We start from the raw sequence: 27,259 nt of genomic DNA, 5'->3' as shown, positions 1-27,259 counted from the left end.
CCGCGTGGGGCAGGACGGGTGGCAGCAGTCCCGCCCGGGCCGAGGTGGCAGGAGCTCGGCGCTGCCCGGAGCCGGGGATCGCTGCAGGTACCGGGACTCCGGGGAGAGCAGGGTGGCACCGAGCCACCCACCCCCCTGGGGCAGCGGGGGGGCACGGCTGGCAGATTTGGGGCTCTCCGGGGAGCTGCGCCTCTCCCCGTGGACCCCGTGGAGAAGGGGGGTACCCAGGGCAGCCCACCCTAAGGATGCCGGGCATGGGATGCTGGGCGCGGGGATTGGGATGCCGGCACATTTTGGGATTGGCGGAGCCGCCTTTTCACCTGAAACCACATCAAAGCGGGTGGAAAAACAGGGCGAGCGGAGGGAAACTCATGGCTCCGGCACGTCCTCGGAGTGGGGAAATAAACCCCGAGAGGCTTTTAATGAGCCATGAGGCACCGAAGCGCGGGGGCGTTTCCGGCGTGACGAGGGCGAGGAGAGGCCCCCACCCACCTGCTCGGCGTGTCCTGTGTCGCTGTCACTGTCGGATGTCGCGATGGGTGACACGGGATGGCCCGGGGCGCTGCTGGAGCGGGGTTGGCGGTGGGGGAGGTCCCACCGGGACACTGGGATCAGGTAAACAACAGCAGCGCTCACGGGGATGGCTGCGGGATCCTGTGCCAGCACCGGGAAAGGGACGAGGGTCAGGCTGGTCCCGTCCCTCCTGGTTTTTGTCTGGGAAGGAGCAGGAGGGCACAGAGGTGAGCAGGGACCCCCCGGCTGTGCCGGATCTCCCGGGTGCTCCCAGGGAACCCAATTCCTGCACCGAACAACAGCCCCACATTGATCCGGTGCTTTCAGGAACAGCACGGCCCCAGAAGCCCCGTGGCAGCGGGGTCGGGTCAGTGAGGGACATAAATCTCCTCGTGTTTCCCCAGCCTGGGCCAAACCCTCGTGGCTCAACGCCCGGCCCTGCTTAAACCTGATTTTTGTTCAGCCCTGCAAACCCCCAACAGCCCAGAACTGCACTGCTGGGGGGAGGAAGCCCTACTTTGGGTCCTGTTAGCACCCAGCAGCACCGTGGGGCTGCTCTGCAGCTGGAAACCTCAGGGATTGGCAGGATGGGACATTCCCTGCTGGGCTGGATGGACCAGCTGGATCATCCTGGTGTTGGGTTGGTGGAACAGCCCATGGGTTAGGAAATCACTGCTTTGCTCTGAGGTGTGGGACAGTGGTCAGAGGGTGTCCTGGGAAGCCCCAGGCCAGGGCCAGTGCAGGGTCTGGCCATGGGCCCACACGGCTGGGGCTGGCAGGGGGCCCTGGCACCCACTCCCAGCCTGTTCCTGCAGGTTTTATTTCTAATTACTGAGGCGATGAGTGAGGTTTGTCGAGAGCTTTCTTGGAACCGAGGTTTCTTGGATACCTCTGTGAAATTATTTTTCAAGTGCTTTAGATCACCCTTTTCCCCTCCCTTCCCCCCTGCTCTGGGCCCCACAAGAGGCATTTTTTTCCCGGCTGCCTTTGCACGGCTCTCAGCCCCTGGAGTGTCCCACATCTGCCAAGTGCAGGTGCTTAATAAGCCACACTTTTGTTTGGCACTGTTTGGGAACAGGGACACTTTGGAGCCTTGCTGGGTACAATGGGGCTCAGAGATGCCAGGCACGGTGGGGACATGATGGATCACCAGCTCCAGGCCAGATCCTGAGCACAGGGGGCACCAGGACAACCACAGACAAACCCAGGTCTCCCAGACAAACACAGGGCAGAGCCCGACCCTTTGACCACTGTTGCTGGTCTGGAAGGACAGAGCCCAGGAAAACACCTTGGCCCTGATCACTGCCAGCCTCACCTCCAGTGCTGGTGTCCTGGAGAAGGGAGCGAGGTCAGGAGATGCTTCGAGCTGAGGACCAGGACCCTGAGAGCATGAACAGGAGTTAATGTCCCTGAGCAGCCTCACTGGGACCCCTCACCCATTGCTGTGGGTTTGGGAAGCTCAGCCCAGGGGTCAGTTCTAGACCAAGCCCACGGGTGGGTGGGTTTGCTCCAGCTTGGCCACATGTCTGTGCCTGGCCATGGGCCCAGTCCTGTCCCTGCCCCTTGGGGCTGTCCTGTCCCAAAGGATGGGCTCTGTCTCACCCTCTCACCCTGCCCTTTTTCTCCTTTGTCATCCTGATTGTGGACTTCTAAGCTTGAATCTGGACCTGCCTCATCATCACAAGCTTGCCTGGAGGTCCAGGCTCAGGGCTCACCCCAGCTGCCATCCCTGGCTCTGTCCTAAGTGCTCCAGGTTAGAACCTTGGAATGGTTTGGGTTGGGAGGGAGCTCAGCTGGTTCCAACCCCCTGCCATGGGCAGGGGCACCTTCCACCAGACCAGGGTGCTCCAGGCTCCATCCAACCTGGCCTTGGACACTCCCAGGGCTGGGGTCAGGGCAGGGATTGTCACCTCCACCAGGACAAACCACGGGGCACTGGCTGGCTGGGAGGGCTGGGAGCAGGTGACTCCCCATTCTGGACACCCTGAGGTTCCTCTGGTCTCCTGTTGGATGCTCTCCATGGAGCAGGTGTTCCCCCTGAGCCTGGATCCCATTTATGGCCCCTGAGGAGGAGGTTCCTGCTGTGGCCAGGGGAGCCCATCCCTCTGTTAGGAGGAGGCAGGGAAATGTGCCTGTCAGGAGCTGGGGAGGGAGGGATTTGTTGTGCCCCCTGTGGTCCTTTCCAACCAGATCCAGCCCAGGACAGTGTGAATGCAGGGAAAGGTGTCCCCAGCTGACAGTGCCCCTGGACAAGGGCATGAGGGGGGTCACAGCAGGGAGGAAGATGTGGAGATTTGCACCTGACCCTGGGCCAAATCCTATTTTGCCTCAACAAAGTGGGAAGGGCCAATCAGGGCACCGAGGGGCTTCTGTGGGCTTTCCTCCTGGGAGAAATCTCATCCCTCCAGGCATCCCAGGGCTTCCCACTCCCTCCTATCTGTGGGACAAATGGTAGTGGGAGCTGTGAGATGTAGCAGGAGTGTCCCACCACACACAGCAGCTCCTTCCTCCTCAGCTGTGCTGCAAAAAACAAGGACAGGCCCCAAATATTGGGGGTCAAACTTGCTCAGGGAAGTTGTGATGCCCCATCCCTGGAAGTGTCCAAGGGCAGGTTGGACAGGGCTTGGAGCAACCTGGGCTAGTGGGAGGTGTCCCTGCCCATGGCAGGGGGTGGGACTGGATGGGCTTTAAGGTCCTTCCAACCCAAACCAAGCCTGGGTGTCATTTGGGATCCAGGGACAGTGGCACACACCGAGTCCTTGGTGGCAAGGAAGGATGATGTCATGGATCCAAGGTTTTTCTGGGCTGCAGGGGCAGAGGTGCTGCCCGTGTTGGGGTTCAGGGTCTCTTGGAGCTGGGATGGGAGCCAGGATGAGGTGACCTGGGATGGGGATGGATGTCCAGCTGGTGGCACCTGTGAGTGTGTTGGGGCAAACCAACATCCACGAGGAGCAAGAGGGAAGGAGATACTTCAGTAAAGGAACAGGGAAAAAAGTGGTGATCAAAGGAGTGGGATAAGCAATAATGGCAGAGACAGACTTCTGGTGGGATTATTTAATAATAAGGTAATTAATGCTTTATCCCTCACTGACTCCTTTCATGTAAGGATCACAAAGCTCTTCACAAGCATTAATTAATCTTCCCCACCATCCCTGCAGGAAGGTCACTGAGCTCAGGGAAATGTTGTCATTGATGGAGGTGGCTGCTCCCTCTGCCTGACAGGTGCTGGGCTGTGATGGCAGGACAGGGAGGGCTCCAGTTCCTCACCCACGGCTTCCAGTGATTCCCCAGAACTTCCTCAGAGGGGAAAAATGTCTTTGAGCTGTCCCAGGCAGCCGGGACTGGGCGAAGGCTGCTGGGAATGGTGTCCTCTCTGAGTGGTGTCCTGCCCTGGAGAGGTGGAGGGCCCAGCTTTGGGAGGGATCCTGGTGGGATCCTGCTGTTCCTGCTCAACATTTCACACCTCTGGGGTTGTCCTTGTTCCCAGCTCCTGGCACTGGGGCCACCATGGCTGAGCAGGACCCAGGCACGGGCTGCCCACGTGGGAAGAAGGAGCTGCCAGGTCAGTGTGCAACCAGGGGGGGTTGGGGATTTTCTCTTGGGGTTTTTTTAGATGGTTTGTGAGAAATCTGAGCGTGGGACAGGGCTGTGAGGTGGGGAAGAGGCAGATTTGAGGTGAGGATGGAATGTCCAGCCGTGGGGAAGGCACTGGGAACACGGCTGGGAATGTCCCCTGCTTGGCAGGGTCTGCAAAATACTGGGATGGTAAAATTTGGGACAGCAAAACATTGGGATGGCAGAGATGAAATCAGGAGAGGAACCAGCAGGACTTCAGGACAGACTGTGCTTGGGGGGGACTCATCCTGCAGTCCCTGACAAACCAAACCCTGAGCCCAAAGGGTGAGCCTGAGGCTCGAGGGGGGATGTTTGCCAGTGGTCCTGCACCTCTGGAAACTTCTGGTCTCCTGTCCTGGCCCTGTCCCCCAGCCCTGTCCCAGCTGTGCCTCCAGCAGCACCCCTCAAACTGGAATTCCCACTCCACCAGTGGGTCACCACGAGCCCAGTGGCACCATCACTGGTCCTGGTGCCCTCTGGGAGGAGCTGGGGGTCTGGCTCTGGTGGGACTGGGGGGTGTCCTGGCTCTGGTGGGAGCTGGGGGTGTCCTGGCTCTGGTGGGAGCTGGGAGATGTCCTCTTGCTTTCCCAGCCTTCACGTGGCAGGTGAGGGCCAACGACCGACGGTACCACACACAGTCCAAGAAGAAATTTGCCTTCTGCCTGAGCAGGAAGAAGTACAGGGTGAGCCAGCCCAGCCCAGCCTGGGCCATTCCTTCACCCAGCCCCTCACGCCTGAGCCTGTGGTGGGTGGGGGGGACATGGCAGAGATGCTCCAGAGGGGTCTCCAGTAGGGTGGAGAGTCCCATCCATCGTCCTCAGTGAGGACCTGCTCCCTCCCTCTCAGGTGCCCCTAAAGCTGTCAGACAAGGACCACAACTGTGTGAAGGAAACTTTTCAGTCCGATGGTCAAATAAAAAGATTTTTCAAAAAGTTTTAATTGAACAAAACCAGACTTATTTTTTTTTATTTTTATTTTAGCTAAATAATGACCATCTGTTCGGGGTCAGTTAGCTGGGCTTTAGATGATCAGAAAGAAACTATTTTGTTTCAAATTTCTGTGGCCCTTTTCTCTAATAAATCCCCCCTTTTTTTTCCCCATGGTTTTGGTTATTTTTTAAGGCACCTCTTACCCCACGAAAAGTCCCAGAAACACCGGAATGTTTTGGGGATCCATAAAGCAGATCCTTGATTCGTGACCTGCCTTTCCCCTGCAGGGCAATGCCATCAAAACAGCCAAGTACAATCTGCTCACCTTCCTGCCCCTGAACCTCTACGAGCAGTTCCACAGGATGGCCAACGTCTACTTCGTCTTCGTCATCCTCCTGCAGGTGACAAGGACACCGGGGGGTGGGAGAGGTGTCTGCCAGAGGAGGGTTCTCTGGAGTTCAGAGGGGGGAACCTGGGTCTAAAAGGTCTCCAAGGACGTTGCTTTTCTGTGGTGTCCAGTGTCTTTCATGAACTCTGAGGGGTTTAACCTGTGTTGTTTGGTTACTTTAAATTAAATTTTCCCAACATCAGCAGGACGTGGAGCTGCTGGAGAGAGTCCAGAGGAGGCCACAGAAATGCTCCAAGGGCTGGAGCCCCTCTGCTCTGGAGCCAGGCTGGGAGAGCTGGGGGGGTTCCCCTGGAGAAGGCTTCAGGGAGAGCTGAGAGCCCCTTGCAGGGCCTAAAGGGGCTCCAGGAGAGCTGGAGAGGGACTGGGGACAAGGGATGGAGGGACAGGACAGGGGGAATGGCTTCTCAGTGCCAGAGGGCAGGGTGAGATGGGATATTGGGAAGGAATTGTTGGCTGTGAGGGTGGGGAGGGGCTGTCCCAGGTTTCCCAGAGCAGCTGTGGTTGCCCCTGGATCCCTGGAAGTGTCCAAGGCCAGGCTGGATGGGGCTTGGAGCAACCTGGGCTAGTGGAAGGTGTCCCTGCCCATGGCAGAGGGTGGCACTGGATGAGCTTTAAGGTCCCTTCCAACTCAAACCATTCTGTGATTCAGTGACATTCACTGGGTTTGGATGCAGCCAGAGCTCACACAGATGACCAAAACAGAAATAGAGACCCATGATACATTTCACACATTTTCCTTCAAAAAGGGGTGGAAATCCAGCAATCCAGGGCTCTGCAGGCAGAGATGTTGATCTGATGGTTCCCAGGCAGGTCCCTGCTGCCCTCAGGCCCTGGCTGGGGAGTGAGGGGGTTACTCAGCCACCACAAGAGTCCCAAGGTGGGGTGAAAGTCGTGTCAGTGGTGTAACATTCTCCTCCTCTAGACCTTCCCCGAGATCTCCACGGTGCCCTGGTACACTCTGCTGTTCCCCCTGAGCTGCCTCCTCGTCATCCGGGGCCTGCGGGACCTGATCGATGACATCGTGAGTGGGGGTGGGATGTGGGGTGGGATGTGGGATGTGGGGCCTGGGGGACAGGAGCAGAGAGGGGCCCGTTGCTGTGAGGTGAGCTGAGAAGCTCAGGAGTTGCTGTTGTCCATGGTTCTTGAGGTATCAACAACTGCACCACATCCACAATGCTTTTGATCCTCCCTTGGGAAGGATGTGACCAGCTGGGTGCTTTTTTGGGGGTCTAGACCCCCGTTTCTGTCATCTTTAACACCTTAACCACTGGCTATATTGCCAGGCTGGTCCCCAGAAGCAGCTGGGGGGGGGGGGAAATTCAACCCTTTTATTAATCAGAACACAAATTCTGATAGCTCAGAAGGCAGGTCCTGCCCTGGGGCTGAGGAGGCCGGTGGTGGCATTGAGGGGGTTGTTTTTTGGGACAGGGCAGCCTGGCATGGCCCATCCCTTTGCTTTGGCCTCTCTCTCTCTCCCCTCTGTGCAGGGCCGTCACCAAAGCGACAGGAGCATCAACAGCAGGCCCTGTGAAATCCTCTGTGGGAAGAGGTGAGGGGCTCTGGGGAGCCGTGCCCATGTTTTCCACACTGTGGAATGATGGATCATCCGAAGGGCTGAGAATCCTCAAGCAGCTGGGAAGGGTTTTGGTGGGACTGTCCCTGGCTCTGCACACTCCCATCGGCTCCCAAATCTGCTGCAGGTCCAACTGTTCCCCCGTAGGGATGATCCCATTCCGGTCATGGACAGCAGGTCTAGGAGGGCCCCCCTGGGCTGTGCTGGCAGCAGGGTTCCCTTGGCCACAGAACCCCTCCAGGTCACCATATCTAACCCACAGACTCGTGTCCCTGCTCAGCACTGGTCCAGGGAAGGATGAGCTTCTCCCCACTGTGCCCAGGGGGCTGAAAGTCCCTGTCACCTGTGGGTAGGAGGGATGTGACAGATGGCTCCTGTGCCACCCTCAGTGCTCAGCCATCCCTCGCTCCTGCAGCACAGGAACCCGGAGACCCCATTCCCACAGGAATCTGGGGCAGGCATGGGCAGAAACACCCAGGGCCTCCAACCCACTGCTCTGCAGGGACAAACATTTGACCCCCCCCCAAATCTCCCGCAGTTTCAAGCGGCAGAAGTGGCGCCACATCCGCGTCGGGGACATCGTCCGGCTGCGCAAGGACAGCGTCGTCCCGGTGAGCCCGGGGCTGGCTGGGCACGGGGGGGTTGTTGGTGAGCAGGGAGGGGCTCACCCGGCTGCTCTCTCCTCCTTTGGGCTCCTCAAGGCTGACGTGCTCCTGCTCTGCAGCTCCGAGCCCAGCAGCCTGTGCTATGTGGAGACGGCGGACATCGACGGGTGAGGAGGGGACAGGGGACACTGTGGCCATTGGGGGAGGAGGGGACAGGGGACGCTGTGGCCATGCAGTGAGGAGGGGACAGGGAACATTGTGGCCATGGGGGGAGGAGGGGACAGGGGACACCATGGAGGGGAGGAGGGGACAGGGGACACCATGGCCATGCAGTGAGAAGGGGACAGGGGGTACCATGGTCATGGGGGGAGGAGGGGACAGGGGACACCATAAACATGGAGTGAGGAGGGGACAGGGCACCCTGTGGCCATGGAGTGAGGAGGGGACAGGGGACACCATAAACATGGAGGGGACACCGTGGCCATGGTAGGAGGAGGGGACAAGGAACCCCGTGGCCATGGAGTGAGGAGGGGACAGGGGACATTGTGGCAATGGATTGAGGAGGGGACAGGGCACCCTGTGGCCATGGAGTGAGGAGGGGACAGTGGACACCATGGCCACGCAGTGAGGAGCGGACAGGGCACCCCGTCGCCATGGGGGGAGAGGGGCAGAGGCTGAAGACCCCGGTCTTGGGGACCCCCCAGCAATGGACACCCCCTGAAGGCTCAGCAGAAACCAAAGCATGTGGGGGATCCTCCAAAACCCCAAACACACAGGCACCCTAGAAATCGGATTTGAGCCCCAAATTTTGAAAACGGGAGTCCAAAACCTCTCGTGAGGTTTCCACGGAGCGACCTGTGGCCGTGTCTCCATGTCTCAGTCCCTCCTAGGAGGACAGTGGCTCCCTGTCCCTCCATCTGCAGGATGATTTAAATGCAGGGACCCCAGGCCAGGGCTCTTCCTGCACAGGTGCCCCAAGCCTGATACAATAAGTCCCCATCTGCCCTTTCATTGCCATCACTCCTGTAATCACCTGATAATTAACGGCCACCTCTGTCCCACGGCTCTCACAGCAGGATTAACGGCTCTGTCACCCCACAGGGTTGTTTTATTTTCCCTTCCCTGGCTCTTGTTCACAGGGAAACAAACCTGAAGTTCAGGCAAGCCCTTCTGGTCACCCACCAGGAGCTGGGGAGTGAGGAGAGCATGGCTGCCTTTGATGGTGAGTGTCCAGGACCATCACTGGGATGGGATGGGTTCAGCCTCGGGATGCAATCCCCGGTCCCTTGTCCCCGTCAGTCCACACATCAATTCCTCCTGCCTGCCAGGACACAAAGACCTTGGGTGGAGGTGCTTCCCCAGCTGAGTGGCTCTGTGATGGGTCCATCAGGGTTGTGCATCTTTCCCCTTGCCCTGGATCTTGATTTTCCCACTTGCAACCAAGATTCTGGTTCCCAAACCTGAGCTCAGACTCTGGGCTTTTTTTACGCTGCTTCTCCCCAGGATTCAGTCTCCCCTCTCAGAGGCTCTGGGGGTGTTGTGTTGGTCCCTCCTCTAGTTCATATCCCAGTGCAGATCCTGCACTGAGTGACCTCCCAGCACTTCCAGCCTCACCTGAATTTGAGCCTCCAAATCAGCTCCACTTGGCTGCTTCAACTGGGCTGTGAAGGCACCAGAAATGTGCCCTTAGTCACTGACTTGGTTCAGCCAAGCCAGTACAGGTTCACTGTTTCTGACGTGAGGAGGATGGAGAGAATTGTATTGGAGAAGCTGCGTTGGAAAATCAAAGCTACAGCAGCCTTCCAATTTCTGCAGCTGTATCCCGCACTCTTTCCTGGGAATTTAAGCTGGAAAATGAGAAAGTGCCTTAATTTTGAGAGCCTTGAGACTCAGCTTAAGGCCTGCCAGTGCAGCATCATGCTTTCTAAAGCCAAGCCCTCTGCTTTGGCACTGTCTATTATGGCACTAGAGACAGGAGAATAAAAGCTGCTGGAGTTGGCAGAGGCATTATTGGCATTCCTGCAGCTGCATCCCAAGAGATGCCCTGGCAAAGCCTGAATCTCCCCGAGAGGCCCCCAGACCCCAGTTTGGAGGGGCTAAGGAAGGTCCTTTTGCTTGCCCCTGACCTGTGCCCTCTCCTGCAGGGAGGGTGACCTGTGAGGAGCCCAACAGCCGCATGCACAGCTTCACAGGCACCCTGGAGTGGAGGGGACAGACCCATTCCCTGGACAGCGAGAGGATCCTGCTGAGGGGCTGCAGGATCTGCAACACCGACATCTGCTACGGGCTGGTGATCTACGCTGGTGAGAGCACCCCCGGGCAGAGGGGCACAAAACACCCGGGATTTTAAACTGCCCAAGCACTTCTGGCACCAGCAGGTCCCGTTCCCAGCTGAGACAAGGTGGAGGAGCTGCTGCCTCAGCCAAGCCCCAGATGTTTGTCCTGAGCCTTGCTGGTGTCGGGCTCGCTGGCAGGGACACGGTGTGGTGGCATCAAACCTCTGCCAGGTGATATCTCACCTGCACCGTGCCCTGGGTCCTCTGCATTTCGTAGGTCGAGGCACTGAGGGTTTGGCTGTGGGGGGAGATGTGGCTCCTCCAAAGCCTTCAGAGGAGGGGAGATGCTGCTGTGGAGGAACCCCCCGTCACTCAGCTGCAAGCCAACCTTCTGGGGGGCTGTGGACTCGCTTTTTTACTTCTAAAACATTCCCTGTCCAGGATTTGATTCCAAAATCATGAGGAACTGCGGGAAGATCAAGCGGAAGAAAACCAAGCTGGACCGCATGATGGACCGGCTGGTGGTCGTGGTGAGTGTGGTGCCAACACCTCTGCCCTGCTCCACCAGCCTCCTGGGGCTGCTCACCAGCCTCCTCATGAGAGGCTGCTTGCTTGGGTGATGCTGATTTTCTTCAGCTTGCAATATTTTGCCCGAAATACCTGAAGTTTGACACATTCATAGAATCAGGTTGGAAGGGACCTTAAAGCCCATCTCATTCCAACCCCCTGCCACGGGCAGGGACACCTTCCACTGGACCAGGGTGCTCAAAGCAATGTTGGTCCTAGAAAAGCGGTGGCCTCTGTGGCGGGATGTTCTCATCCTGGGACATTCCCATCCTGGGACATTCCCATCCTGGGATGTTTCCATCCCGTTTTCCCTCCCCAGATCTTCCTGCTGCTGTTGGTCACATCCCTCGGCCTCGCCGTCGCCTCTGGGTTCTGGGCCCGGACGTTCCAGGAGAAGCACAGCTACCTGGCTGCTGTCTACAGGAACACCAGCCCTGCCCAGCAGGCCTTCCTCACCTTCTGGGGCTTCACCATCCTCCTGAGTGTCATCATTCCCATGTCCATGTACATCACGTAAGGATCACGGAGCTGGGAGGTGACCAGAGCTCGGGACCCCACCCCCTGCCCTTGCCCACCACGTGCCACTGGGGTCACAGCCCCAAACTGGGGTCACAGCCCCAAACTGGGGCTGCACTGAAGGTCAGGGTGTGGCCTGGGGCACCTCGTTCCCACGTGTTCCTTTATCCAGGAGAGGGGGAGGGTGGGTGGGGTGTGTATCCTACAAACATCGAGGATGTGCTTTGAGATATTCCCAGAGGAAAACCAGGATAGAGATCCAAGACCTGCTCTGATGTTGGGAATCACTGGCAGGCCGAGAGGGAGGCTGGTGAAGGTGCTGCTTCCCAGGGTGGGGGAGAGAAGGGCACAGTCACTGTGAGCAGGACACGATCACAGTTTGTGCTGGAAAAAAAAGCATTTTCCAAACTTTCTGGTCCTTCACTGAACCTCCAGATCTGTGAATTCTGTCATCAAGGGCCAGAATTCCAGAGGGGAGCCCAGCTGCCTGGGTGGGTGATGAACCTTCTGGAAACCTGGCCCTGAGCATCAAAAACCCTCTTGTCTCCCCCAGCCCAGAGCAATCAGACCCAAGTGGGGAGTTCCCCCCTGCCCTTCCTTCCCGGGTCAGGTCCCCAGGAGCCCCTGGGATGTGAGGAACACAGTCTCCTTCTCCCTTTTTTCCTCTCCCCAGGCTGGAATTCATCTACCTGGTGAACAGCTTCTTTATCAACTGGGACCTGGAGATGTATTATGCTGTGAAGGACATCCCAGCCAAGGCCAGGAGCACCAGCCTCAACGACCAGCTCGGCCAGATCGAGTACATCTTCTCAGACAAGACCGGCACCCTGACACAGAACATCATGACCTTCAAGAAGTGCTGCGTCAACGGCACCATCTACGGTAACCTCGGCTGGGAGCGAGTTTGGAGGGGCTCGTGTGGGCCTGGAGCTGGTTCTTCCCACTCCTCCTGCCTGGCCAGGAAGCTCAGGGCACGTGGAGTGACCTTGGTGGTCCAGCACGGAGACAGATGATGCTGCAGGGATTCAGCTTGTTCTGATGTCCCACGTCACCGGTGCCACCACGGCCCAGGTCCTACTGGCCTGGTGTTCCCAGGTGTTCCCAGCACATGGAATCAGGGCACAGCTCTGCCCTCTGGCAGCGGAGAGGCTTCATGGCCCAAACTCAGCTGAGATCAGTGAGGTTTCCCCTGATAAAAAAGGGAGCCCAGCACAGCTGCAAACACAGAGCCTGGGTGAGGGGGATCCCACCTGAAATCATCAGCTCCAGGCAGACGAATAGCAGGAGAAGGGCCAGAGAATCCCACAGATTTTTATTTTCTGTTAAGGTCTCATGGAGAAAAGGAGCTGTTGCTTTTCTTCTTTGCATCATTTTCTGGTGAATCTCCAGCTTGGTTTCCAAATCTGGGCACTTGGAGGCTTTCAGGTGACCTGTGGAGGAGGCAAAGAAATTATCATTCCATTTAAGTTGTTTAATTAGAGAGAACGTGTGAAATTGCCCTTCATTTTTCTTTTTATTTTAATTTTTTAAATTGTTATTTTTAATGACTCTGCTTGGTTTTCCCCTTAAAAACTTGAAAATTGCCAAGTCCCTTCTATTCTTCTTGCTATACTTACTTGAGCTCTTGGCTCATTTTTCGGAGCTGTCTTGGTGTTTAATGAGTGAAATTTAGCGGGTGGAGTGAGCCAGAGCTTTAGCACAGAGCTCTTCTTCCTGAGACAAGGGAAAATTTGTCTCAGGTGCTTCAGACAAATGGACAGTGATAAAAGCAAAAAGAAAGGGGGAAAAAAAAAAATCTAGCAAAGTTTTAAAGCAGAAATAACCCCAATTTTGCCCTCCCTGATGTGTCAGGTTGCACCTCATGGAGCAGCATCTCCCTGATCCCAGCAGCCTCTGGCCAATCTCCCAGGAAATGCAGGGGAAAGTAGAGCTGAATTTATAACATTAAAATCATGTCAAAAGTCTGAGCAGCCCAAAAGCCAGAAAGATCAGACCTGGATATCCCAGTGGAGCCTGACACCGATCCCAAAGCTCTGCCCTTTGGCCGTTTTTTGGCCCCCAGCAGCAGGAATCCCTCTGGAGAAGCTGCTCCAAGACCTGCTGGTGCCACTCCCGATTAACTGAAGTGTTTTTATTTTGGCAGGTCCAGGCACAGGCCATGAAAACAAACAGCCACCAGTGAGTAACTCCCCCCTGTCCCAGAACACCAAGTGTCACCACAGCCCCAGGCTCTGAGTGTGGCCTGTGCTCCCTCAGGCTGGAGCAGGCAATGATCCCTGCCCGTCCTCAGCTGCCAGGGAAGGACAGGGAAAGGGGGTTTGGAGATAACACAGTTCTCATATTTTGGTTTTTTCATTCCCCACCTGTTCACACTCTGGGTGTGGGCAGTGCAGGGCTGGCTCAGGCTCTGACCAGGGTCTGGGCCAGCTCAGCCTCGCTGTGTCACATCCCCTGTGCTCCATCTCCACCTCCCTCCTGCCTGTGCCTCCCGCAGGGGTCGGCCTGGGACCACCACGGGGAGCAGAAGGTGGATGTGATGCTGTTGGAAGCCGCCCAGAGGGACAGTGACCCCGTGCTGAGGGAGTTCCTGAGGCTGCTGGCCCTGTGCCACATGGTCATGGTGGAGGAGAGGGGCGGTGGGTTGACGTGCTCAGAGTGGGGTCGAGCTGCCCCTCGGGGCACCGAGGCTGGGGTGGCTCTTTGCAGAGCCCAGCAGAGCTCAGCTGTGGGGAGCAGGGGGGTGAGAGCCCGGGGGTGGCTCGTGCCACTGTCCCTTTGTCATGGACATGTGCACCTGGGTGGGTTTTAAAGCTCACCAGGGGGAACAGGAGCACAGGGGGACAATCCGTCCGTGTCTGGATACTTGTCCTGTCCAGGGCAATGAGTGGAAGAGATCATGGAATCCCAGACTGGTTTGGGTTGGGAGGGACCTTAAAGCTCATCCAGTCCCACCCCCTGCCATGGGCAGGAACACCTTCCACTAGCCCAGGTTGCTCCAAGCCCTCTCCAACCTGGCCTTGGACACTTCCAGGGCTGGGGCAGCCACAGCTGCTCTGGGCAACCTGTGCCAGGGCCTCACCACCCTCACAGACAACAATTTCTCCCAATATCCCATCCAACCCTGCCCTCTGGCAGTGGGAAGCCATTCCCCTTTTCCTGTCCCTCCATCCCTTGTCCAAAGTCCTTCTCCAGAAGAGACAAGTAGGACTGAGTTTCCCTGGCCTGTTATGTTGGACTTTGGGATTTCCCCCACTCGTGTTGGTGCTGGACAAGAAGCCCAGGCATTGTCTGCCCAGGAGTCTCCATGTCCAGCCTCCCCTCCTCTCTGCAGGCCAGCTGGTTTACCAGGCAGCCTCCCCAGATGAGGAAGCCCTGGTGTTGGCAGCCAGGAGCTTGGGGTACGTGTTTCTGGCCCGAACACAGGACACCATCACCATCAGTGAGCTGGGGAGGAAGAGGACCTACCGAGTGCTGGCCATGCTGGACTTCAACAGCGACCGCAAGAGGATGTCTGTCCTGGGTGAGGGGGCTGGGGGGTCTCAGGGAGCCCCTGCGGGGACATGGAGGGTCCCTTCCATCCTCAGCCCCGCAAGGGATGGCACTGGGATGGATGTGACTGAGCATTGGGGTGACTGAGCATTGGAATGGGCTGCCCAGGGAGGGGGTGGAGGCACTGTCCCTGGAGGTGTGTAAGGACAGACTGGATGTGGCATCAGTGCCATGGTCTGGGTGATGAGGTGGTGTTGGGTCACTGGTCAGACTCTGTGATCTCAGGGGTCTTTTCCAACCAAAATAATTCCGTGATTCTGTGACCAAAACTGGCACTGGGGCTCCTGAGGGTCACCCTGGTCATCCCTGAGGTTCTGCTCACCTGATACCTCGGTGAAGGCATCTGAGAAGGTTTGAGCAGCCAAGACAAAACAAGTAAATCCAGGGCCCAGAGGAGGTGTGTGAGGAACTGACAGCCCCTGAGGCCTGATCCTGCCTCGTGGCAATGAAGGCCCCAGGAAATTCCTGTGCTTCCGATGGAAAAGCACCAGCGAGCTCTGCGGTGCCTTCTGGGGGACAACAGGGCTCAGCGGGGCTGTTGTTCAGGGGTGGTGGGTGGGAGCTGTCTCTGAGGGGGCCTAAGCTGTGCTTCTCCCCCCCTCAGTGCGAGACCCCCAGGGCAGCATCCGGCTCTACACCAAGGGAGCCGACACCGTCATCCTGGAGCGGCTGCGGAGACGGGGCCACAGCGAGGCCTTCACCGAGAGGGCCCTGGATGTGAGTCCCTCCCAGCACTGCTCTCCCTCCTGCTGCCTTTGGGCTGGGTGTCCTGGAGTCTCCCTCGCTGCTCTTTCTCCCTCTGGCTTCAGGATTTTGGTACTTTCTTCCCTCTGCTCCGGGAGCCTCACCTGCTTTGGGACAGGGGGTAAGAGGGCATCAAACCCAGCTCTGGTGTTCTGCACGGACCAGCTGCACTGCAAGGATGCTCGTGGGGGTGCTTTAGGATGGGGGAGGGAGTCAGAGCCCAGAGAGAGACCCTCAGACCTGGAGTGTCCCTGGCTCTGCCCATGGTTACCACGGGGGAGTCCTGATGTCTCCTCCCTGCAGCTCTTTGCAGAGGAGACCCTGAGGACGCTGTGCCTGGCCAGCAAGGAGGTGAGCGAGGCCGAGTACCAGGAGTGGGGCAGGAGGCACCATGAGGCCACCGTGCTGCTGCAGGGCCGTGCCCAGGAGCTGGACAGGCTGTACGAGGAGATGGAGCAGAACCTGCAGGTGGGAGGAGGACACGGGCTGGGAGGAACCGTCTGCAGCAGCCCCAGAGGGCAGGAGGGTGGGGTTCGGCTCTCTGGGATGAGGGGGTGAAGTGTCCAGCCCAACACCCACCCCCTGGGTGGGAGGACAGGTGGAGTTCCCCCCCAGGTGTGACTCTGTGTCCATAGACACTGGGGTAGGTACCTGTCAGGTCATGTCCACCCACAGCAGGGGCTGCTGGTTGGATCCAGAGGTAACTCCCAGCTCCATATCTTGGCCTGCTCTGTGCCATGACATCCATTCTCCCTCCTTCATCCAGGGGTAATTCCCAGCTCCTTCTCTTGCCCTACCCCGTGCCATGACACTCATTCACTCTCCTTTATCCCGGGGTAATTCCCACTTCCATATCTTGCCCTGCTCATAGCCATGACTCTCATTCTCCCTCCTTCATCCAGGGGTAATTCCCAGCTCCATGTCTTGCCCTGCCCCTTGCCATGACACCCATTCTCTCTCCTTCCAGCTGCTCGGGGCCACGGCCATCGAGGACAAGCTGCAGGATGGGGTCCCTGAGACCATCCAGCTGCTGAAACTGGGCAACATCAAGGTGTGGGTGCTGACAGGAGACAAACGAGGTCAGTGGAGGCAGCCACAGACCCCACAAACACATTTCAGCTCCTCCCCTCCCCAGGACTGTCCCTGGAGGTGTTTAAGGACAGGTTGGATGTTGCATCAGTGCCATGGTCGAGTAGACAAGGTGATGTTGGGTTAAAGGTTGGACTCGATGATCTCAGAGGTCTTTTCCAACCCAGTTGGTTCTGTGACCAGAGAGGAGAAGGGACCCTGGGAGTGGGAAGGAATTGGGTTATGCTGCTCCCTTCATACAGCAGCGGAGTCCCACTGGGGTCAGGCCTCCCACAGACCAGGTTGCCCATGGAAAACTGAGGCAGGGGAAGCCCCCGCTGGGATGGCTGGGGCTGGAGCAGAGCCCCCAGCAGCTGCTGGGCCCGAGGGCTGGGGGTGCCCTGGGATTGGGGGTGCCCTGGGGTGGGGGAGCAGCACCACTGAGCCCGTGTGTTGCAGAGACTGCCACGAACATCGGCTACGCCTGCAAACTGCTGACGGACGACACCGAGATCCTGGAGGAGAAGGAGATCAGGTGAGGAACTGTGACCTCCTGGTTCACTGTCCCTGCTGAGGACACCCGAGGGCACAGGAACCAGGGCAGGGGAGGCAGAGCTGAACTCAGCCAGAGATGCTTCTGCTCCCCTGTCCCAGTCTGCGTGTCCATGGTCCCACCTGCCGAGGCTCTCCCAGGCCTCCCCCTCTGTCACAGCAGCTCCTCCTTGGCAGGCTTGGAGCAGGAAGGGTTCGAGCTTCTCTCCAGCCCCAGGGAGAGAGGCTGATTTCTGATATCAGTGAGCCCTTGGGGTGCCCTCTCTGCCCCCCTGTTCCCACCACAGGGTACCAGTCCCACCTCCCTGGCTCTGAGATGCCAAAGGCCCACTGTGGGTCTCAGTTCAAGCCAGGCAGCCTCCCTGGTGCCCTCAGCTCAGCTCCAACCACCCCTTCCTCACACAGTGAGATCCTCCAGGCTTACTGGGCGAGCAACAACAACCTCAGTGGCAGTGGGGAAGCCCCAGGCAGCAGCCCCCTGTCCCAGCAGTGCCCAGAGGCTTCGTGCCACAGGAGGAGAGCCATCATCATCAGCGGGGACTTCCTGGTAAGGTGGTACCTGGATGCTCCTCTCTACTCCCTGCCTGTGCTGGCAGAGGGTTGTTTCTGCCCTGGGTGGCACCAGCAGGTGGAGGACATGATGTCCCTCCTGCCCAAGGGGTGGGAAAAGCCCATTTGGGGCTGAGGAATGAAGAGTGGAGAGGGGAACAACCTTGTGCCGATCATTTGGGGTTGGGGGTTCTGACCACATCTGTCCAACCACGTCCTCTGGGATGGCACAACCACAGGTGGCTCTTCTGGTCATACTGGGCCGTACTGGTCCCGTGGTCACAGTGGTTGCTGCGTGGTGAACTTGGAGAAAACCAGAGTCACTTTTTTTGTGATATTTACAAGATTTAAGAGCATCCTGGAGGAGCTGAGGGCCCCCGCTCTCTGAAGGCTGGAGGTGAGGTTCCAGCCACGTGTGCTCTTTCCCTAAGGACAAAATCCTGCACATGGGAGAGGTGCTGAAGGAGCAGAAGGGGTGGCCGTGGCGGTGGCTGCCCCGTGGCAGGACTGTGGGCTCCCAGGAGCAGGGGAGCCTGGTGGAGAAGGCCTTCGTGGACTTGGCCACCAGCTGCCAGGCAGTGATCTGCTGCAGGGTGACCCCCAAGCAGAAGGCCCTCATCGTGCAGCTGGTGAAGAAGCACAAGAAGGCCATCACCCTGGCCATTGGGGACGGGGCCAACGACGTCAACATGATCAAAAGTGAGTCACTGGGCAGGGGGAAGGGGGGGTTTGGCTGGTGTGCCCCACTGGTGGTGCCCAATCTGCCACCTCCACCACCTCCTCCTCCCCTTCGAGGTGAGGGGAACCCCCAGACTGGTTCCCCACATTGCTGTGCTGGGAGGGGAGAGAGAGGCACAGGACAGAGACCAGCCCAGGACAAGAGCAGGGTGGACCCCTTGCTTTTGGCACCAGGGATGAACTTGGATGAAACTTCCAGCCCCAGCGTGGGCAGAGACATCCCTGCCCCTCTCCAGCAGCCCTGACGTGGGGCTTTGCCTGCCCAGCCCTGCCTGGAATGTCACTCCCCATGGGATACAGGGAGGTTATTCCCTTTCCCAACACTCCTGGGTTCCCTCCTGCCCCCCACAAGCCTGGGGAAATCCAGCTCCCAGCTCCCCAAAAACCTCCCCATGTGCGTTTTTCCCCCACACCTGCGGACATCGGGGTGGGGATCATTGTGGAAATCCAGCCCCCAGCTCCCCAGAAAACTTCCCACCTGCATTTCACGCCCTCAGCCGCGGATATCAGGGTTGGGATCAGCGTGGAAATCAAGCCCCCAGCTCCCCAAAACCCTCCCCACGTGCATTTCCCCCTCCCAGCCGCGGACATCAGGATGGGGATCAGCAGGGAAATCCAACCACCAGCACCCCAAACCCTCCCCACGTGCGTTTCACCCTCCCAACCGCGGACATCGGGGTGGGGATCAGCGGGGAAATCAAGCCCCCAGCTCCCCAAAAACCTCCCCATGTGCATTTTACCCTCTCAGCTGCAGACATCGGGATGGGGATCAGTGGGGAAATCAAGCGCCCAGCTCCCCAAAAAACTTCCCACGTGCATTTCACGCCCTCAGCCGCGGATGTCAGGGTTGAGATCAGTGTGGAAATCCAGCCCTCAGCTCCCCAAAACCCTCCCCACGTGTGTTTCCCCCCCCAGCCGCGGACATCGGGGTGGGGCTGAGCGGGCTGGAGGGGCTGCAGGCCGTGCAGTGCAGCGACTACGCCCTGGCCCAGTTCTGCCACCTGCAGCGCCTGCTGCTCGTGCACGGCCGCTGGGCCTACCTGCGCATCTGCAAGTTCCTGCGCCTCTTCTTCTACAAGACCTTCGCTGGACTCATGGCCCAGGTCTGGTTCGCCTTCCACAGCGGATTCACGGCTCAGGTGAGGGCTGCAGAGGTTTGGGGGGGTCACCCAGGATCGGGGACGGTGCCTGGCGGACACTCCACCAAAGAAAGTGTCCGAGGCCAGGTTGAACAGGGCTTGGAGCAGCCTGATCTAGAGCAAGATGCTCCTGCCTGCGATGGAAGGGTTGTACTGGGTGGTCTTTAAAGGTCCTTCCAACCTTTCCAACCAAACAATTCTATGCATTTTTAGTACATGGCAAGTCTAGAACTAAGAGGGTAAACCCAGCAAGGTTTAGTCAAAGAACAAATCCTGTTACATTTTCTCATTTTTGCCTCATACACTTTTTCAAGCAGTACCACACACACTCTACTGTGTCAGAGGTGCCTCCTGTGTCTTGCAAAAACATTTCACCACAGTGTCACCACCCTGGTCCTCTTTCTCCTTTGCCATGTCTGATTTTTCGGGGTTGCCTGGGTGAGCTGTAACTGGTTGTCTGCTTTTTACCTGGCTGGACCGGCAGAAGCACCCTGGGGAGGTTCAGGATGTCCTTGTGAGCTGCAGCTCAGTCTTGGAGAGATGCAGGGAAAGATCCCACATGGTTTCCTCCAAAATAGGAGCTTTTCTCCCAAAGGCCATCAGTGGCACTTGGGCAGCACTGCAGGGCTCCAGCCCCCACCTCCACCTGCAGCACAGGACGTTGTCTGTGGGGCTGATGCAGAACCTGGGCCAAGCCCACGGGAATTTCCATGTTTGGATGTGTCTCTTGGACTCACCCCTGGGGCTTGAGCTTCCTTTCTGAGCCTTTCCAGAGCACCTCTGAGCTCACAGCTGCTTCCTCTTCCCTTCCAGCCCCTGTTCGAGGGCTGGTTCCTCGCACTCTACAACATTTTCTACACCTCCTACCCCGTGCTGTCCGTGGGCCTCCTGGAGCAGGTATGGATTTACTGGGCTCCTCCCTGTGTCCAGAGGCTGCATTCCTGAGGGGTGGGAATGAGCCTGGCAGTCCTTGCACCCCATCTGCACCACCCTTGGTGTGGTACTGGCAGCTCAAGGGGAGCTCACCAGTCCTGGGGTGCCTGTTCCCCACCACCCCAGAGCCGCTGGGAGATGGACCCCCTGCAGCTCCCGGGGGGGTGTGTGGGGTGGGGTGGCCCCATCCTGCTCCCCCAACCCCTGCATCCCTCTGTGATGCCCGGCGCCCTCCTGGCAGGACGTGAGTGCCAAGAAGAGCCTGGAGTTCCCTGAGCTCTACGTGACTGGGCAGCAGGACGAGCTCTTCAACTACCGCGTGTTTGGGGTCACCCTCCTGCACGGGGTTGGCACCTCACTCACCAGCTTCTACATCGCCCTCTGGGCCTTCGAGGACCACGTTGGCAGCAAAGCTGTCGGGGACTACGAGTCCTTCTCCGTCACCGTGGCCGTGTCGGCGCTGCTCTCCGTCCTCGTGGAGGTGAGCACGGGTCTGCTCCTCCCCAGCCCGTCCCCACAGCAGATGTTTAGGGTCTGGGCTCTGACACCTTCCCCAGTGGCTTCATGGATGATCACCCTGGGATGGAGGAGGAATCTGGGACAAAAGGGCCACCATGGCCCCTGTGAGACTCAGTGTGCTCTGCCCTTGTCCCCACAGATCGTCCTGGACACCAAGTTCTGGACAGTATTGTCCTTCCTGATGGTCACAGCCAGCCTGCTGTTCTTCTGCCTCTTCTCCTTCCTGACCCAAAGTATTGATGCCTTCAGGATGGCCCCTGCCATCTTCTGCTTCCCAGGTGAGCTGCCCCAGGGATGCCCACGGTCCTTCCCTTCCCCAGCCAGGAGAGCCCAGCCTGGCCTTGGTGCTATGACCTGTTTCCCACTCTGGATCATCTCCTTTTTGCCACTTCCCAATCTTGCCATCTTGATATTTGACTCCACTTTAGGTGCCATCTCTTCTTCAGAGCCCTCAGCACCTCCACGGGTGGGCTCCTGTCCCCTAGCAGTTGTTCCCTCTGTCCTCTCCACCCTCCCTACTCAAAAATCCCCCCCAAATTCTCGTGCTGACAGATGCCAGCTGGAATGCCTTCACTGACCCCTACGTCCTGCTGGTGGTCCTGCTGTCCCTGGTGGTGAACACCCTCCCCTCACTCACTGTCCATGCATTCCGTGCCACCGTGGGCAAAGCCACCACCCAGCAGGTGAGGGCTGGGAGGGGCTGGCATGGGGGGGCTGCCTCCTACTGCTGTTGGTGTCTGGGATTGCTGATGGGAAGGGTGAGGTCCCCCAGGAAGCCTGGATTGTAGTGGTGGGGTATGTCACCTTTCCATGCTGGCGCCAGTCGTGGTGGTCTTTCATGACACTGGTGCCCAACTCTGACTCCAGGGCCCTCTTCCCAGATTATTCCAGGGCCCAGCAGGAGGCCCTGGGCAAAGAGACCTGCCCCAGCTCTTGGAGAGGGTCTGCTTTTGGCTGCAGTAAGGAACTGGCCTCCAGGACCTCCCACGAGGCTCTGGGCTCTGCTGGAGGTCTTGGTACCACCCCAGCCTTGGTAGAGCTCATCCCCACCTGGGTTATACCTTTCTGGTGCTACAAAGAGTCCCAGAGGGGAGCAGGGATTGAGATCATGCTCCAGAGCTCCACAAGCTCTGCAGACCCCTGGGAGAGTCCCCACATTCCTCATCCCACCCACCATCCCCAAAATCAGGTCGTGCTGGAGCTGGGAGCCAAACCGTGTCCTGGCAGAGACACCCCTGTGCTCCCTGCGTGTCCCCCCTCGGGGTGAGGGCTCACCTGGGAGGTGTCCTCAGCCCTGATCTCCCCCCTCCTTGCAGAAGATCCACTTGAAGGCCAAGACGGAGCCAGAGCCCTCGGTGGAGCTGAAGGCCCACGTCCCTCGGGGCTCCTTCTGCCGCCGCTCCAGCTACGCCTTCTCCCACCAGGAGGGCTACGCTGGGCTCATCACCAGGGGGGACAGCCTGAGGGCCAGGGCCAGCCCCAGGGACAGCCTGCAAGCCAAGGCCATCCCTGGGGACAGCCTGAGGGCTAGGGCCAGCCCCGGGGACAGCCTGCAAGCCAAGGCCATCCCTGGGGACAGCCTGAGGGCCAGGGCCACCCACAGCACCATCCCAGAGGGGACCCCGGCCATGTCACCCCCCCCCAGCCCCTCGGTGTAGCTGCCCTGGCTGGCACCGACCTCCCACCCTGCTGGGACAGGGGAGGAGTGTCAAAGGCACACAGCTGGCTGGTTCTCTCCTCTTCTGGGCCACCTTTTAGTCTCATTGGATGGGTTTGCAGCCCCCGTGGCTGCAGAGGGGCTGGCCCAGCCTGGGGAGTGCTGAGCCCTGGGCTGTGTCCTGCAGTGGCTCCACCTCACAGAATCACTTCATTAGGGCTGGAAGGGACCTCTGAGGTCACCCCCACCTAGTGTGTGCATGGGCTTGGCAGGAGGCTGCCAAGCTGTGAAAGCCACTGACTGCTGCCACCAGGCTGGTCCCCTCACCCTGTGACCCCCTGGCTGGCACCTTGGCCCTCTCCCATCTGCTGAGCCCCCCAGAGCCGGGGCTTCCTCCTGGCTGAGGCTGATCCTGCTCCTGGCTGGGGCCACAGACAGCAAGGGGGCTGCCCCAGAGTCATTATCCCACCTCTGAATTAATTAAATGCCCTGGTGAGTGGTGGGTGCAGCCCCTCACCCTGCTCACCCCCACCCCCAGCGTGGGCTGAGCTGCAGTGGCTGCACAAAGACCTTTGTCTCGTGTTCCCCACTCAGGGCTGGTTTCTACCACGTGGCTTTCATGAGCATCAACCCCACAGACCACACGATCCCAGGATCCCTGAGTGGTTGGGGTTGGAAGATGTTAAAGCTCATCTCTCTCCACCCCCTGCCACGGGCAGGGACTCCTCCCACTAGCCCAGGTTGCTCAGACTTGAGCAGTGTGGTTTTGAAAAGCCCCCTAATTCCTGGAGGAGGATCCATGTGTGGTTGATGGATCCCCTGCAGGTTTTCCTCCTCCAGCCAAACCAGGCTCCTGCAGCCTCTCCTTGTCCCTTCCCACCATTCCCACCCTTCCTACCTCCTTGCCTTTGCCATCCCTACACAAGGGGCACTGTGTGCCATCTCCACACTGTTCCCTCTTTGGGGACAACTTGTGGCCACAGGCTGTGGCCTCTGCAAAGCCCCAAAAAGAACTCCTGGGGGAGGTTGAAGCACTGAGGGGCCGTGGGTCAGCTCTGCCCGCCGGGCACGGGGCACATTCCTGCACATTGTGCTGGAGAAGTTGTGTGTGAACAACTGACTGGTGACTGGGTCACCCTTTTTATTGTTCTTATTTTTTAAAATAAAGGATTTTAGCTTTTCTCTCCTCTCCTGTAAATCTCTGCTACGCCACAAAGGGCAAAAGCTGCACAGAAAGGTCCCGTGGTCCCTCTGTGTGTGTGTCACCAGCGCTCGTGCCGTGGTAAAATGCACAGGAGGACAAGACTTTTGGGTAAAATGACACCAAATTAAATCAGCCACGGGGACTTGGCCCTGCCTGCAGCACACATGACTCGATGGGTTTGTTTAACAAGTGCTTTGGCCTCGTCTGCACTGAGTTTGTGAGAATTAAAGTGTTTTCCTTGGGCTCTGGCCAGAAGGGTCTGGACGGTGCCAAGAAATAAAAGTCTTTCCTCTAGGAAAGCTCTCACCACTGCAACCAAGAGGTGGAAAACTGGGAGAAACTTTTCCCATCTGCCTGGGCACGATCCCCAAATCTCCATCCTGGTGCTGCCAGGGCAGGTTTAGGGAGAGGAGCTGAGGTGGTTAAAACGGGGCATCAGGAGGGAAGTGACCCCCTGTCACTGTGGGACACACACACACGCCAGGGTGAATGACTAGAAAATAATTTATTGAAGAAACAGAAAGCTGCAGAAATACACAACACGGTCATGACCAGTAGAGGATGAACAAATAGAGATTAATTTTTTTTTCTCTCTTTTAAAACCTGTTGACAGGCTGGAGTTAAATTTCCTGATAACTTCCCCTGCATGAGTCATTGCAAAGAACGAGGAACCAACTCCAGAGCACAGAGCACAGTTTGGATAAAGTGCCTGACACATAAGACTCTTTTTTATTTTATTTTTTTTCTTTTTTAACCTTTGTAAATAGCTTAAACAAATATAGTTGCAAGACACAGAGGAGTAACAATTGCATTTTGCTGTAGAGTAAAACCCATCCCATGAGAGTAACAACGAAGCAGCAGCAGCAGCAAAAAAAAAAAAAAAATTAAAAAATTAAATTAATTTAATTAGAAGGAAAAAGTCATTTAAAAACTCAGAGATGTGTGGCCCTCAGACCGTGTGGGGTGAGGGCAAGTGTCACCTATTGCTATACAGAAAAATGAGCAATGTTTTCTGGAGGGGGGCTGGGCTGGCAGACCCGAGGCTGTGGGTTCTCCCTGGCCAGGGTTCATTCTGTCTGAGCTCTTCCTTTCCTTTAAAGAGTGAAGGGGGAAAAAAAGAAAAAAACCAAACAAACCCAAACAAACCCAAACAAACAAAACCCACACTAAACCCCAATATCTGTTCTTTGCATTTTTCATTTCCTCTCTTTAAAAACAGCCCAAAGAAAAAGACACGAGAGGAACCGGATTCCACGTGGCAGCGCCCGCGGGTCCAACCCTGTCCCCAGGTGTCCTCTGAGACAAGGGAAAGGAGCTGACCCGGTGCTGGGGGGTGTGCTGGGGATGGGGACAACCCAACGGTGCCCAAAGAGGGCTGGGGAGAGAGGTAACCAGGAGCCTTCCCCACCCAGATGTTCAGGAAAAGGGGCGAGTGGTGATTTTTTTGGCTGAAGCCATTTCTCTGTGTGCCGATGTGGTTAGGGCAGGAAAAGCTCAGCTCTGGATGTGCCATAGTGGGGTAATAATGGTTAAAACCCAGCTGGGCATCCCCAAGAGCCCCTGTTCCTCCTGCTTGCCCCATGGGATGGGGCAGAGCTGCCCCACTGCTGGATGTGGATCTTCAGAGCATAAAAGCCGTCGATGGAAAACTTCCACCCGAGGTAGAACTGGGGGGCCTGGGAGGTGTCAGAGGTAATGAAACGACCCAAATCCCTGAAAACTTCCACAGCTGAAGTAGGAGACAGTGGCCAGGTTGAATCAGCAGGTCTCAGTGGGAGAGCCCAACTCTTCCTCATCCTCCATCACCCTCGGAGGTGTCCCCGGGCCCCAGTTTTACTCCTGCTCCCCACAGCACAAAAATGCCCTTTGGGTGCAACCCTGGTCAAGAGAATTGTCTTTAGGACAGAACTCAGATTGTCATTACCTGCAGGGGAAAAAAAATCTTTGGTATCGTTGCAAGTTGCTCCTCAAGGCATTTTGGTGGGTGTGGGCAGCAGGCACGGCCGGGTCTGGTGTGGGCAGGACAGGGGAGAGAGCTCAGATCTTGGCTTCTCTGGGGTGTCCTGAGCCATGACTCCCCAGGATGGAAACCAACTGGTCTCTGTAAGGTCCCTGGACTTGTGACTGTGGGTTGTATCCAAGCCTGGTGAGACCTTCTTACAGTCAGAATCGAGGTCTTGGCCTCCAAGCACCAAAAGCTTCTTGTTCTCAAAAAGGTCTTGCTGGAGGAAATGGGACACAGAGGGGATGCAGGGCTTCCCAGGGGACAGGAGGGCTGGTCAGGAGGTGAATGGTGCTGCTGGAATCAACACCATCTCTTCCTAAAATCCACGTCCTCAGTCAGAGTGTCCACGTCTCCCACCATCACCTGGGACTGAGCCTCTCGGTGCTGCTCACGAAGGCAAAGGCTGCAGGGACGCGGCATCGGACAAGAGATGGAACAACACTCCCCTTGGCTTTTGGGGGCCACTTTGGCAGGGCCTGAAGATGCTGAGATCTCCTTCCTCACAGTGGGCTGGACTTTGGATCCACCCCCAGTGATGGAGGGAAAGGATGGAGCGGTGAAGAGGCTGGAGAGGGTCGAGGAAGCAGTATTTTCAGGTGGATGCTCTGGGAATGGAAGTGAACTGAACCACTGCCCCCATCACCCTCCTGACCTCCAGAGGTGTGACTCCTTCCTGCTGCTCTCCTGCCATCTTTGACCAGGGAGCGGATGAGGAGCAGGGGGAGGAAGGAGCAGGGGGAGGGAGGAGCAGGGGCCGCAGACATTCCGGGGATGGACTCTGGGCACTTGCAGAAAGCTCCAAAGACCTTCCAAAGTCCCCCGAGACCTGACAGTGGGCTGGGGTCCTCCGGGACCTCTCCCACGGGCTGCACTCTTCTTCCTCTTCAGCCAGAGTAGGTGAGAGCCAGGTGGGTGGCACGGGGAAGCCTGGCAGGGGCAGACACTGTGCTGGGCGTGTCTGTGACCCAAACCACGTTCCTGGGGAGAAAAACCTCAGAAATGGGTCCCTCTGGCCCTCCGGGGTGCAGTGGGGTGTGGGTGTAGCAGCACCTCTCTGCAGGCAGGGCGAGGGCAGGGGGAGGTCTGTGAGGTCTCCCCAGGGGAGGGGGATTTGAGGTCAGCCCCCGGCGAGGTCCCAGCCCTGGGGGAAGGTTTGGGGTGCCTGGGGCCGTTGCCCTTGTCTCAGAGCACACGAGGAGCCCCACGGCTTTGCCAGCTCGGGTAGTGGTGGCTGATTGTCTCTCCTTCTCTCGCCTGCACTTGGGATTTGACCCCCAGAGCTGCATAAAGCAAAAAAAAAACCCAAAAAACAAACACCAAAACAAACGAAAAACCCCAAACACAAAGCAGGGGCGAGGAGCCAGGCCCCGGGGTGAGGGGGTGGGACCCGGGGTGTGTCTTGCACCCCACCCTGGCCGGGGGTCCCCCCGAGCAGCCCCTGCCTCCCCCCCTGCTGCTGCTGCTGCTGCTGCTGCGGCTCCCAGGGGGAGGAAAGGAAGAGAAGGAGGCGAAGGAAGAAACCAAAGGGGATAAACAACGACTTCCCCGCGGCTGTGAGTGGGAAAAGAGAGAGCCGTGATCCATGCAGAGAAATCTTCA

General features: G+C 57.9%; 1 protein-coding gene across 1 annotated transcript; it reads left to right on the top strand.

Annotated features, from left to right (window-relative positions):
- Nucleotides 1-660: 660 nt before the first annotated feature.
- On the top strand, nt 661-22,452 carry ATP8B3 (ATPase phospholipid transporting 8B3). The gene is made up of 28 exons (XM_032711698.1): nt 661-740; nt 4,001-4,075; nt 4,720-4,811; nt 5,345-5,458; nt 6,389-6,487; nt 6,954-7,015; nt 7,578-7,650; nt 7,741-7,811; nt 8,784-8,866; nt 9,789-9,947; nt 10,362-10,450; nt 10,807-11,000; nt 11,677-11,885; nt 13,147-13,181; nt 13,498-13,639; nt 14,335-14,523; nt 15,157-15,269; nt 15,600-15,764; nt 16,264-16,375; nt 16,824-16,899; nt 17,322-17,463; nt 17,897-18,164; nt 19,119-19,342; nt 20,156-20,239; nt 20,517-20,756; nt 20,934-21,072; nt 21,347-21,477; nt 22,111-22,452. Exons 2-28 carry the CDS (start codon nt 4,021-4,023, stop codon nt 22,450-22,452), a joined length of 3,702 nt encoding a protein of 1,233 aa, XP_032567589.1. The 5' UTR covers nt 661-740; nt 4,001-4,020.
- Nucleotides 22,453-27,259: the final 4,807 nt, after the last annotated feature.

This window comes from Chiroxiphia lanceolata, chromosome 27, assembly GCF_009829145.1.
Source record: "Chiroxiphia lanceolata isolate bChiLan1 chromosome 27, bChiLan1.pri, whole genome shotgun sequence".
Classification (NCBI taxonomy): domain Eukaryota; kingdom Metazoa; phylum Chordata; class Aves; order Passeriformes; family Pipridae; genus Chiroxiphia; species Chiroxiphia lanceolata.
This window is presented reverse-complemented; position numbering and strand designations above follow the sequence as displayed.